The sequence below is a fragment of the Podarcis erhardii genome, assembly GCF_964252035.2.
Source record: "Podarcis erhardii genome assembly, chromosome: 14".
In the NCBI taxonomy this organism is placed as follows: domain Eukaryota; kingdom Metazoa; phylum Chordata; class Lepidosauria; order Squamata; family Lacertidae; genus Podarcis; species Podarcis erhardii.
The window spans coordinates 893,045-906,964 of NC_138503.1; the positions used below are offsets into that span (position 1 = coordinate 893,045).

General features: G+C 47.1%; 1 protein-coding gene across 2 annotated transcripts in view; it reads left to right on the forward strand.

Annotated features, from left to right (window-relative positions):
- Window positions 1-13,920, forward strand: part of PTPN9 (protein tyrosine phosphatase non-receptor type 9) — an 87,118-nt gene that overhangs the window by 33,432 nt on the left and 39,766 nt on the right. For both annotated transcript variants that reach the window (XM_081838987.1, XM_081838988.1), the window contains exons 5-8: window positions 905-1,010; window positions 9,980-10,090; window positions 11,248-11,576; window positions 12,381-12,474. In XM_081838987.1, the coding sequence (XP_081695113.1) occupies window positions 905-1,010; window positions 9,980-10,090; window positions 11,248-11,576; window positions 12,381-12,474 (640 nt within the window). The remainder of the gene's footprint in view (window positions 1-904; window positions 1,011-9,979; window positions 10,091-11,247; window positions 11,577-12,380; window positions 12,475-13,920) is intronic.

The window sequence follows — 13,920 nt, forward strand, 5'->3', positions numbered from 1 at the left end:
TCGTAACCACAGAGAGTCCTCTCCTCCATGAAGCTGTCTAATCCTTGGTGGCCATCACTGCCCCCTGCAGGAGGAAGTTCCATAGTTCAGCTCTGTGCTGTGTGAAGAAGTACTTTCTTCTATCTGCCCTGAATCTCCCAACATTCAGCTGGAAGCCCACAAATTTCAGTGTTATAAGAGAGAGAGAGAAAAAAACTTTCCTCCATCCCTTTCTCCTTGCAATGCATAATTTTATAAACTTCTGTCATGAAGAAGAGTGCATGTTAATTCTGGATAACTTCAGTCAAATAGTTAAGCACATACTTTATCCTGTTAAATTAAAATACTTAACATTGACTGGTTTATGATCTCAAGGATCACAAGGACCAAAAGCCCATCTTGTCCTGTCTCTCATGGTGGCCAACAAGATGCTTCTTGCAAAGGCCACAAGCAGGACATGATTCATCAGTGATCTCTCCTTGTTACTTTCCTCCAAAGGGTATTCAGTCATCTGCTGCCTCTGATCCTGGAGGTTCAATGTAGTAATCATGACTTAATGGCCAATGACAGACCTCTCCTCCTTCATGGATTGGTCTTACCTCCTTTTAAAGCCTTCTGAGTTGGTTGCCCTCACCTTAACCTCTGGCAATGAAGATTCCTATCAATTAATCCTGGGCTGTTTGCAGAAATACTTTTTTTTCTCTCTGCCAAACATGGGAGGACCCTGAGCTCTCATGGAATGAGAGTGGGAGAACATCTCCCTATTCACCAGGTGTCATTTTAGAAACCTATAAGCAGCATCCTAAACATCTCAGGTTCTGCTGATTTTTCCATTTCTGTCCTCATTCCTATACAATGGATATGCTGTTGGGCTGTTACCAAAATCCTAATTTGTGCACACTTTCTCTTTTCTACCCCCTGCCAGCTTCGAAACTCAGCGAAATGGCCTGGTATTTATATATGACATGGCAGGCTCCCACTATACCAACTTTGAGCTGGATCTCAGCAAGAAAATCCTGAACCTTCTGAAGGTAAAAGGAAGGGCCATTGGTGTCGGGGGGGGGGCAGCCTCTGTTTCTGCCAAGGGCTGCACTCCTGTGGGGTTGATCCCTACCAGCGGCTATGGGCAGGGATGAAACCAGTGGTGGACTGGGTCACCCACCCCAGTAGGCAGGACCCCCTTTTCTCTCTCTCTCTGTCCTGCCCCCCCTTCCCTTTCTGTCACCCCCCTTTCCCCTCTCTCATTCTCGCTGGCTCCCTGCCCAGAAGCCTTAAGCAATTGCTTGTCAAGGGCTGTGGGAAGGAGGCCAAGGCCTGTCGGCTACAGAGACCTGGATGGATCCTGGAGTCGCTTGGAGTTCTGTCCTCCCTCTCATTGCGGAGGTTCCCCTTGGTTTGGCTAACATTATGGCATGAGGGGAGGCATCAGGAATGGGACATTTTACGGAGTAAATAAATGGGGTAGCCGTCATGGTGGCTCTTGGCTCGGAAAGATGGCAAAGTAGCCACGAGGATTGTGTCTTCCTCAGCCTGTGATGTTCCTCCAGACGTTGTTGCACTATAAGTCCCATCAGCCTTTGCAGTGGTCATGCTGGATGTGGCTGATGGGAGCTGTGGTCCAACAGCAACTGGAGGCCACCCGGATGGGCTGGACTGACCTTGTCTCTGGCCTCCCCCTTGCCTATCTTGGGAGGGGGAAGCAGCTGGAGGAAGGCTGTGATGCTGCTCTTAAAGGCTTAAAGGGTGATGGGCCTGGGAGTCGGATGGTCCTTCTGTTAGTAGCCAGCATGTCTAGTGGTTAGACCATTGGATAAAGACCTGGGAGACCAGGGTTCAAATACCTGCTTGATCAGAGAGCTCCCTGGGTGACCTTGGGGCAGTCACAGCCTCACAGCCTAACCTACCTCACAGGGTTGTTGGGAGGGGCAGGGAACCTGGTGTGCCACATCAGTTCTTTAGAGTAAAGGTGGACTATAAATGTGGATAATGGTGGCAGGAAGAGCCATAATAGTAGCAGCCAAGAGGCATAGGTGTCAACTTTCAGATTTGAAAATAAGGGACCAGCAGCTTCAAAAATAAGGGATCAGCAGCCAAAATAAGGGATTTTAGTCAACCAGCTGAAATACAAAGTTAAAAGGGGCAAGATAATTTTGGAGAGCAGCGCCGGTTTTTAGCCCATCGTTTCCAGAGGTTGCTGCTCAAGACACCAGCTGATGAAACACTGCAATTAAATAACTACAAGCAGCAACCACTTTTTGCACAAAACAAAGTCCAAGCTACGAAGAAGCTGCTGCAGTTCTGTATCTTTTCTCTCGTGCTCCATCTGCAGGTCTCAGTTCCATCAGGCAGGGCAGGAGGAAGGGGGGGGAATAGCGCCCGAAGTAAACCCGCAGATCAGACCATCTATGCTAGTCTACCACTACAAATATATGGGAGAAGCGCTTGCGGTCCTTCCTCCGCTTTCCCCCTCTATGGTTAGCCCTTGGAACACCTGTCCGCGCCTCCGCCTCTGCCTCCTCCTCCTCTCTCTGAACAGCTTTCTCTTTTAAAAAAAAAAATCTTTATTACTTTTCAAACTTACGACAGACAAGAAAAAAGAACAAAAGAAGAAACAATACAATAAACAATACAAAACACAACCTTAACACTAAATTAAACAAAACATAACAACAACAATTTTAAAAACATATAGCATACCATTTCATTAATCTATCTTTCATTCCCTTATTTCATCGACTTCCTCTCACCTCCCTTTTTGTATTCCACTTCTGTTACTTGTTTCAGCAAATCCTTTCCATCTTTCTCTATCTTTATCAATATGAATATCTTAACATATTTTTAACCTTATTTTCCATTAATACTAAAATACTTATTTATACTTAACTCCTTATAGCATTTCTGCTAAAGCCATAAAGTTTCATTCCAACAATTTTCTTTTTTTTTTTTTTAAATAATTTTTATTGGGTTTTTACATTTTATAACAACAAACACACACACAAAGACAAAGACAAACAAACACACAAATACAATTACATACCCTAAGTTTCTTTACCCACTTTCATTGACTTCCCCCCACCCCCTCCTCTTACATCCCAATTCCAAAATTAATTCAGCAAGTTCTTACCTAACCTCTTAAAAATATTCACATTGCTTTTAAAAATTAAAATCTTTTGTTTATCTGTATTCAACTATCCAATTCTCTTATAATCATTAATTTCTTTTTTTTTAAGGTCGATCTAACTTCCCCTTCACAAATTTTCCCTTTATTATATTAATTATAGGTCACATTGACCAAGTAAAACAAAACATAACATTTTATAATTCTATTCTCTCCCCCCCCTGCCCCGGTTTCTGTCCCTTCCTAGACAAATGTCCAGAAAACAAACAAAAAATATTTCTAGCCCGGATTCCTCACGTCCGAGGCGTCTGATTCTCTGTCAGTCCCTCTCTGCCAGCTATATTGGTAGTCCTCTTTGATGGTCCTAAGACCCCGAAGGAGTTCAGTCAGAGTCAGATCATATTTTCTTTCATTCAGAATGTTGAAGAGTGTTTGCTGCGAAAGACCATCTAGTTTTCCATACTCAAGAGAAAAGTCCCAATCATATTGCTTTGTTCTTTCTAGTTTTAATATTCCAAGTACTCCAGGGGCTTCTCTCTTCTTCTTTCTCATCTTTCGCAGGTCTGTAATCCAGAGGTCTTCTTGCTCATACTCTAACGCTGCAGATTTCTGGTTGATATTTTCCACTTGTAATGTCTGAACTCCTTCTTTTTTCTCTGTCAATTCCAAAGGCATCTCTTCCTGCTCAGCTGCAGAATTTTTATCGTACATCTCCTTTGTGCATTCAGCAGAGTTGTTTGTTTCAGGATTCAAGGTCATAAAAACTTTACTCAGAGCCATACTCTGCTCCTGCAGGATTCCCACGAGAAAAAACATTTTTTCTATCTCCGCCAGTAATTTTCCCTCTGCAGCCATTGTAATGTCACTAATTCCCCCTAGGGGGCTTTCAGTTATTAGTAGTCCTTTTCCAATATTCTGTTACTTTGTTATTATCAATACTTTGTTTCCAATCGCCTCAGTCCAAATGTATCAGCTTTAATTCCAAGAGTTATTAAATAGCAAAATTCTTTACTTTGTCCGCCCGTTTGACAGCTTCTTTGACAGCTGTCAAACTCCTTTCACTTCTTCCTCCGGGACCCAAATAGGACACTCCCGGGTTTTTTGGGGGGGATACACACAAAGTTCCAAATTCCCTTTCTCTCCAGCACAAAAATCTTGTTCTATCAAATTTGTGAGAAACTTTTAAATCCTCAAAACAGTATTCATTCCGCCTTAATTCTCCGTTCCTTGCTTTAAAACGTCTATAAGTAGAGGGGGTGCGGACTTCCCTTTAACACATCCCCCGATCGTGCCAAATTCACAGGATAAAATTTTTAAAGTCCAAATTCCACTACTCACGGGTCCTTTGTTATCCAGTCCAAATTTTGGGAAGAAAGTCAGCGCTCTCCGGCCATGGCTTGCGGCTTCGCTCTACTGAGGTAGCGGTCTACTCTCAGCACCACGCCACTCTCCGTACCCTCTCCGCAGCCTTTAAAAAGGCTCTTCGTGGGTCGGGGAGGGCGCTTAAGGTGCCCACCGAGTCACCAAGTCCGCAGGCTTCCGCGCCTGCGGTTTCTGAGGGTCCCCGTGTCGCCGGCACGGCAAGACCCGTCCTCAGCAGAGCCGATTCCCTCCGGAGCTCGGAGGGAATCCGCCATTAGCCGTTCGCGCTAACCCGGAAGATCCATTCCAACAATTTTCAAACACTCATTAATTTTACAATATTTCTATGTACAAACTTTAGACTTTCCCAATCTTCTACCACCATCTCTTCTCCCTGGTCTCGGATTCTGCCAATCATTTCTGTCCATTCCATATAGTTCATCAACCTGGAGATCTGTCCGAGGCTCTTAAATCTTTTCCAAGTCCCTTCTGCAATTCTTCATATTCTTTGATGCTGAAAATGCTGAAGAGCAAGTCTCGGGGAGGCCCCAACCCAGCCATGCCCCCATTCCCTCTCGACAGGCCAGCCAACTCTCCACAGCTAGAACCAAGGTCCATACAATATCTCAAATCATGTTTCAAGACTCCTCCAGCTCCAAAGACCCCCACAACTCCAATCACCTCCTGACCCAGATTCAGAACCCAAAGGTCAATAAATCCCTGCATGAAAGGGTCTATCCAACCTTCCTTCTCCAGTGCAGGCAGGGCTCCAATCTTCAAATTCTGACTTTTTCTATATTCATTCATAAGAGGCCTCCACTTATAGTCCTCGATTTGCCTCTGAAAGGCTGGGGCTTCCACTTGTATTACATTAGGTTCAACAACCACAACTTTCTCCTTCTTCTCCCCAGTTTGTCCTGTCAAAGTAGTTTCCTGTATCAAATCCTGAGCAATTTCTGTATTAATGGTCACCTTTTGTCCCAAATTTATCACTTTTTGTTCCAAGTTCTCAAGTTTGGAATTCATAACATCCGTCTTTTTGTGAAGCTGTTCCAGCGAGTAGCTTATCTTACATAAAACAGTCACTAAAGCTCCTTCTGTCAACATTCTTAAAGTCCAAGGTCAATCTCTGATTCTCACAGCTCTTATCTTGCAGCTGGAAAAAACCCACTCTTGTAACAGTTTCAAAAGCTCCCTCTAGAGGGAAACAGTCTCCACTTGTATCGATCCTTTCATGCGCATTTTAAAATATAAAGTTAGTTTCAATTTTCAATTACTTTTCCTCCTTTTTGAATGCAGAAGAGGACAATGGAAACAATATATTTCTCTTATTTAGCCATCTGTCAACATGCTATCCGTTCACAGTCAATGAACTCTCCCAAAACGTTAATTCTGCTGGCAGCCCTTTTCCAGGTTCAGAGCAGTGGTAATTTAATTTTTCACTCTCTCCTGCAGGCTCACTAAGTCCAAAATTTCCCCCCTCTTCTCCTGCTTCCAAGGGGGGTTTTTAACAGGCTTTAACTTGCAACGTCTTTGCTTCAATCTATTTACAAAAGAGGAAGGCGGACTTCCTGTTTAAAACCTTCCTGCTTTGATGCCAAATTAATGAATTTAAAGATCCAATTTTCCATTCTACTCACGGGTAGTTGTTGAAAGTCAAATTGTCCACAGGAAAAAGTCAGCGCTCTCCGGCAACAGCGATGCAGCTTCACTCCGTGAAAGAAGCAGTCGATTCAAAGCACCGTGCCGCTCATCCCACTTCGCTCCGAATCCCCAAATCAGGGTTTCCCCGCGAGTAGGGGAGACGCAAAAGGTGCCAGCCGAATCCCAAGTTCACAAGCTTCTCCCGCCTGTGATTTCAACGGGTCTCCGCCTTCGCCGTGGCAGTCAGACCCTAATTTCCACGGAGCAAATTCCTCCCGATCGGAGGAACTCCGCCATTGCCTGGAGGCGCCAACCCAGAACTACAAGCAGCAACCACTTTTTGCACAAAACAAAGTCCAAGCTACGAAGATGCTGCTGCAGTTCTGTATCTTTTCTCTCGTGCTCCATCTGCAGCTCTCAGTTCCATCAGGCGGGGCAGGAGGAAGGGGGGGGGAAATAGCGCCCGAAGTAAACCCGCAGATCAGACCATCTATGCTAGTCTACCACTACAAATCTATGGGAGAAGTGCTTGCGGTCCTTCCTCCGCTTTCCCCCTCTATGGTTAGCCCTTGGAACACCTGCCCGCGCCTCCGCCTCTGCCTCCTCCTCCTCTCTCTGAACTGCTTTCTCTATGGTTGCACTCGCTCTCCTTTCAAGGCTCCTCAGCAATTCATAGGGCGCACCAGGCTGCCCATCTCATCTGGGTCCTTCGGCGGCGCAGCCGCAGTACGGCCTAGCGGGAGTTGTGGCGGCGACAGGCAGAGGGGAGGCCCGAGGCAGAGACGCTCAGTTTGGCAGCCGCGAGGAGGATGGCGGCGGAAGGGCCCGAGGCTCTCGCCAGTCCCGGTGGGGAGGGGCTCCCAGGGGCCGAGGCTGGTGAGAGGAGGCTGGAGGGCGGCGAGCCGAGCAGCCAAGCAACACAGTTGGAGCCTCCCTCCTCCCTGGCCGGGAGAGAGGGAGAGGAGCTGCTTCCTTTGAAACCCGGGAAATTTAAGGGACATCATAAATAAGGGACAGCAGCAGGACACGGCACTGGGATAAGGGAGTTTCCCGCCAAATAAGGGACGGTTGACAGCTATGCCAAGAGGTAAGGTATCAAAGATTCTGTATGATTAAGAACATAAGGAGAGCCTTCTGGATGAGGCCCATGGCCCATCCCGTCTAGCATCTTGTTCCCACAGCAGCCATCAGATGGCTGCAGGAAACGCACAAGCAGGACCCAGGCCCAAGAGCCCCCTCCCCGCCTGTGGTCTCCAGCAACCAGCATTCAGAAGCATTATTCCCTCTGGCCAGGAGAAGGAGCAGAACCCTCCTGGCTAGTAGCCATTGAGAGCCTGCTCCTCCATGAATGGGTCTAATACTTTTTTAAAGCTGCCCCAAGTTCTTTTTTAATGCCCCCTGAATCTTCCAACCTTAAGATGTATTGGCTGTCCACATGTTTTAATGTTATGGGAGAGGGAGAAAAACTTTTCTCTCTGCTCTTTCTCCCTGTCATTGATCTTTTTATAGACTTCTCTCATGTTGCCTCCCTTACCTCCTTGGGACTAAAAAGTCCCAAATGGTGCAACGTTTCCTTGTTGATTCCCCCCCCCCCCCTTTACACTCTTAAGCATGTTACTCTTAGAAGGTGTCTACTTTTTTAAAAAAAAAAATCTGTTGGTATTTCACTTTTGAAGTGGGAGAGCTCTCCTCTCTTGCCCAGTGACGTCAGTATGGTGCAGAGGATGTTTTCACCTGCACTGGAATACCAAGGTATGCAGTCATGCCTTTTGGATGGTCCCTCATAAACTGGAGAAAGGGACATACAATGGTACCTTGGTAGTCGAACAGCTAGGCTCCTAAACAAATTGGCTCCCGAACACCGCAAACCCGGAAGTGAGTGCTCCGGTTTGTGAATGTTTTTCAGAAGCCGAGCGTCCAATGTGGCTTCCGTGGCTTCCGATTGAGTGCAGGAAGCTCCTGCAGTCAATCGGAAGCCTCATCTTGGTTTTCAAACCATTTTGGGAGTCGAATGGACTTCGGAATGGATTAAGTTCGAGAACCAAAGTGCCACTGTACTTAATTTAAGCAAGTTTATCCACTAAGGCCTAAAGCACTGGGGATGTATCCAATAAAGGCTGTACCCAGACTAGGCCTATTGAACAATCATGCCTGTCATTTTTAAATGGGTCTAGTCTGAGTGGGGCTAACATGGAACACAATCCACCAACTGGCTGATGAGATGCTGGTGAATTGGCAAGTCACAGATATGGAACACAAATGCAGAACCAAAGAGGTCATCGCCTTGGACAGGATGACAGCAGTCCCTGTGGTTCAGTCAAGGCATTTGAAGCCATTTCCCAGAAAAGTCAGAAGCAACCATTTCCTCTATTTAATTGACCTTTTTTAAAAAACAAAAAAACAAAATTAAACTAATATAAATAAAAAAGAGCATTTGAGGTTCCATAAATACGTTCATCCAATTAAGAGTGAGTCAGTTAATTACCCTGGAGCAGTGGAGTGCTTGTTCGAAATCGGAGCCTATGTCATGGAAACTCTCTCTGTCCCTTAAGCCCGAATAGGAAGACCGTGCAGTGGAAATCGGTTCTCTCCCCACCCCCTGTTAGGACTCCTTTTTTATTTAGTTCATTGTTTCACAACAAAAATACAAAGAGCAACGGCCTTTTACTGAGTCAAACCATTGTTCCATCTAGCTCAGTATTGCCTACACTGACCGACAGCAGCTTTCCAGGGTTTCAGACTGGACTCTCTCCCGGCCACACCTGGAAATGCTGTTGGGGAGGGAACTTTTCTCTGCATGTAAAGCAGTGACAATAACCACAACCTCCCCCCCAACAAAATTCTCTTGTTGGTTTGCCAGGGAGGGAGGAGTTGCAAAGGGACTGCAAAATTGCCTTCCAGATTTCTCTTCATCTTCTGTGGAGCCCTGAAACCTCACTTTGCCATCTTTGCATATACTTGGGTCTCCCTCTGTTGGCCACAGGAGGAGAAAGCAAAAAGGTTGGCAAGAGGGTGTTGCTGTCTTGCTCACAATCCAGATTGATTCTCGTTTGGCTGCTGGCGCTCAAGCCAGTTGCCCGACTTTCCGAGACACCTGTGGAAATCCTTCCTATTGGACCAGCACTTTGAGGTGTTGGCTGAAATGTTATATGGCTGTTTCCAACTAAATTCTTCTCAGGGTAGATGGATTGCAGTTAAGGAGACTAAGTTGTGCCCATTAATTTCAGTGGGCTTACTCTCAAGTCAGACTAGAGTGAGTTATAGTCCTGCAATAAGGCTGAGTGAGCCTTCGACACTTCAGGCAGCAGCTGCTGGAGGGGAGCAGCTGAGCCCCCGGCAATCCATCTCCTTGGGAAAACAGAGTCGTATGGTGGTGCGGCTTGTTGGCCCCCTCCCCTCGGTAAAGCGGCCTGCTTCCCTCAGGTGTGCTAGAGGATACACCTGAGGTAAGTTTCAGATTCTGCACATGGCAGGCAGATTTGATTTGGTCCTTTGCCTGAGGCAGCCAGATGTCTTGGGCTGACTCTGGAAAAAAACAAACAATTGGCCTCTGCCTCATAAGAAGCACCTGCTGGATCAGGTCCCTGTGGCCCATCCAGTGGCCAGCCAGATGCCTCTCTGGGGGAAGTCCGCAAGCAGGGCTGGAGCGCAAGATCACAGTTCAGTCCCCTTGCGATGCTCAGCAGCTGGTCCTCACAGGCATCGCTTTCTCTGTCTATAGGTCAGGCAGGGCAGAGCTGTAGGGCCATAGCCATCAATAGGCTTCTCCAGAAACCTTGTGTGTGCGTCAAGTGGCTCCCTGTCATGGATAATGCTGACAGCGATTCAGAAACATAAATTTCCTCCTCCAAACTGTTCTTCCCTGCCTCTTCTCAGGGAGCCTTCCCAGCCCGTCTCAAGAAGGTATTCATTGTGGGTGCTCCTATGTGGTTCCGAGTTCCATACTCCATCATCAGCCTGCTGCTTAAAGAGAAACTCCGGGAAAGGGTGAGTGGGCCTCCACTGTTCACCATCTCCATCGTCCTCCTCCTCCTCCTCCTCCTCCTTCCTACTGCTACTGTTGTTACAATTACTGTTGTTATTAGTTATTGTCCGCCCTTTCCCCTAAGTTCCTAGGGCAAGTTGCAACAATCAAAACACAGTATTAAAAACAGTTTAAAACAACTTGCAATAGCTGAAATAAGGTGGGATCCAAAAATATGCACCTCAAGTGTCACAAGCCAAGATAAAGAGGTGCATCTTCAGTGTTCGCCGGAAGCTACCGTATTTTTCGCTCCATAAGACGCACCTAGTTTTTAGAGGGGGAAAGCAAGAAAAAAATATATTCTGCGCAGAGCATGTAAGCAGCTCTCGCTTTTCTTGCTTTAAACCCTTCCGTCCCTCCTCCCGCTTCGCTGAGAAGCCAGCAGAGCAAGAGCAATAGCTGTGCAGCGCCTCTTCTGCTGGCTTCCCAGCAAAGCGGGATGAGGGACGAAAGGGAGCCCTTACAAGGGAGCGCTGAGCAGAGCCTGGCTCTTGCTGGCTTTTCTGGGAGGTGTGGGAAGGGACAGAGGACAGCCTGTCAGTCCCTTCTCCCTCCTCAGGGAAAAGCCCCCAAGAGCCGCACTCCCTTTAAAGAGCCACGCGGAGCGTGTGTGTGGATCTTGGGGGCTTTTAAACAAACACTCCACGCGGCTCTTTAAAGGGAGCGCTGAGCAGAGCCTCCTGCCTGCATTCACTCCATAAGACGCACACACATTTCCCCTTACTTTTTAGGAGGGAAAAAGTTTGTCTTATGGAGCGAAAAATGCGGTATGTAATGAAGGTGCCAGGGTCTCCCACAACTTAGGGGCCACCTCAGAGAAGGCTCTCTCCCAGTCTCCCCTCCCCACCATGCCTGTGAGGATGAGGAAACAACTAGAAGGGCCCCCTCTGTCAATCTCAGACCTTGTAGGAGGTTTTGTGGGGGAGGAGGCAGTTTTCAGGTATGCGGGGGGGACCGGGGGGCTGAGTAATTTATGGCTTTAAACACCCACCTGAGCACCTTGAATTGGGCCTGTTGTTTAGTTGTGTCCAACTCGCCTTCCAGGGCAGCCCCACGCAGAGTGCATCAGAGGGTTCATGTTTTGCTGTGCCTCCCTTTCCACCTGCCCCCTCTCTTGTAGGTCCAGATGGTGAAGATGTCTGAGCTGAAGGAGCACCTGCCCCAAGAGTGTCTCCCCGAGTACCTGGGCGGATCCCTCAAACTAGATCCCCTCAGCTGGAACTGCAGGTTCCTCCCACAGCAGAACGGCCACCCGGACCCCCTTGATGAGCTGATTCTGGTGCCACTGGCATCCCCCCGGGACAACGGCTCGGTGCACACGCCGGGGCCAAAGGCCATGACGGTGCAGGAGGTGCTGGAGCACGTCACCCAGAAGCAGAAGCGGGGCATCTATGAGGAGTACGAAGGCATCCGGCGCAGGAGCCCGGCAGGAACATTTGCCTGCTCCTTGTAAGGGTTCAAGTGTGGCACTGGGGGCAAGAGGTGTGGCAGAAGGGGGAGGGTGATTGCTCCTGGCGCCCCTTACCAGGGGAGCACCCATAGGATTCCGCAGTCTTGGGAAGAGAAACTCCCCTTTCCTCGCCCCACCCAATGTCCAGTTTCATCCAATTTCTGCAACATTTCTTAGGTCTTCACTTGTAGCCTTTTTTGTGGCCTGCAGAGCACCAGGTGGTTAGCTCAGAGAACAATCAAACCAGCTCTTGACTGTGGTCAGTGTCAGGGTGTATCCTGTCATTTTTCAGGTACACTGGGGAAATTTATCCCATGCGGCAATGTGCACAGGAATTAAGCTCTCCAAGAGATCCATATTGAAGAACATAAGAGGAGCCTGTCGGTTCAGCTCCACGGCCCATCACGTCCAGCCTCCTGTTCTCACAGTGTCCAGCCAGATGCCTCTCTGGGGGAAACCCACAAGCAGGATTTGAGCCCAAGAGCAGCCCTCCCCTCCTGTGGTCTTCAGCAACTGCCATTGAGAAGCCTTGCGGAGGCGGGGCAGAGCCACTGTGGCCCCCAATAGCCTCTCCTCCAAGGATTTGTCAAATCCTCTTTTAAAGCTGCCTAGACAGACGGCCTCCACTGCCTCTTGCCTGAGGAAGGACTTCCCTTTTATCCATCCTAAATCTTCCAACACTCAACTTCCTTGTATGCCCCTGAGTTTGTGTGTGTGTGTCTTCTTTAATCCAGAGGCCCCACAAGGCCAGGTTCCCCATCTCCTTGTGTTGCACTCACTGTGCCTGCTCTTGCTTGCCACAGGTCTCCCTTCAACCAGGAGAAGAACAGATATGGGGATGTGCCGTGCCTTGACCAAACGAGGGTGAAACTGTCCAAGCAATTCAGCTATCCAGAGGTAAGCTGGCTGAGAGTTTTGGCTCTGCAAAGCTGCCTTGTATTGAATCGGACTGTCGGTCTAGCTCAGCCTTCCACAATCTGGTTCCCTCTGGTATTTATTGGCTATATTTATTGATCACTCTTTTCCCCCCAAGGGTAACTCAAACTAACTTACAAAATCTAAATGAATAAAACGCACAATAGCAAAGGTCAATCCTGATTTTAAAACATAGAATTCAAATGGCCTACAAAGTAAAGGAGGCCAGAGATTATTAAAGAGCCAAAGACCTGGAGAAAAAGCTGACCCAGGGAGAGCATTCCACAAGCAGGGAGCCACCACTGAAAAGGCCTATTCTTGGGGTGCCAGCCTCCCGCCAAGGGGGCAGGTGAAGAAGGGCCTTGCATAATGATCCCAAGGTCTGGGACAGTTCATAGGGGGAGAATCAGTCTTGGAGGTATTGGGTTCATGAGCAGCAGAAGGCTCCATAGGTCAATAACAGCACTCTGAATTGGTAGCCAGTGCAGTCAGGCTTGGGTTGAAGGAGCATCTCCACCCCCATCATTCTGCCCGGACACTGAGGTCCAGCGCCGAGGGCCTTCTGGCGGTTCCCTCACTGGGAGAAACCAAGTTGCAGGGGGCCTTCTCAGTAGTGGCACCTGCCCTGTGGAACACCCTCCCATCAGATGTCAAAGATATAAACAACTACCAGATTTTTAGAACACATCTGAAGGTAGCGCTGTTTAGGGAAGCTTTTAATGTTTGATGGACTACTAATAAAAGTTTGATATTTTGTTGGAAGCTGCCCAGAGTGGCTGAAGAAACCCAGCCAGATGTGTGTGGTATAAATAAAATTATTATTATTATTATTATTATTATTATTATTATTATTATTATTATTATTATGGTATTTTGTGCTCCAGTGAGCAGCCTGGCCCCCAATTTTTGCACCAACTGCAGTTTCCAAGCCACCTTCAAAGGTAGCCCCACATAGAACACATTCCAATAAGACAGGATGCTGGGCTACAACTCCCATCTTTTCTTTTTTTAAAAAATATATTTTATTTGGGTTTTAAACATAAATGCAAAAATAAAAACAGCATAACATATATCATAACATCTTTTCTTGACATCTATGGACTCCCTCACACCTCACACTCTCATTTGCATCATTTTCAATTCTTGCCAGCAATTTATCATCTTGTTTACACTCTTGTGTCAAATTCATTTAAATATAATCTATAAATTCTCCAATAGGTTTATAATTTTTCCTCAAATTTACTTATCATCTTAATTCCTTCTATTTTAGTGGTGCACAATTATTTATGATCTAGCATCCTTTCTTAACATTCAACCAAATTACAGTATTTTTTAAAATAAATCTTGAATTTCTTCCAATCTTCTTCAACCCTCTCCTCTCCCAGGTCTCGGATTCTGCCAGTCATCTCAGCTAGTTCCATATAGTCC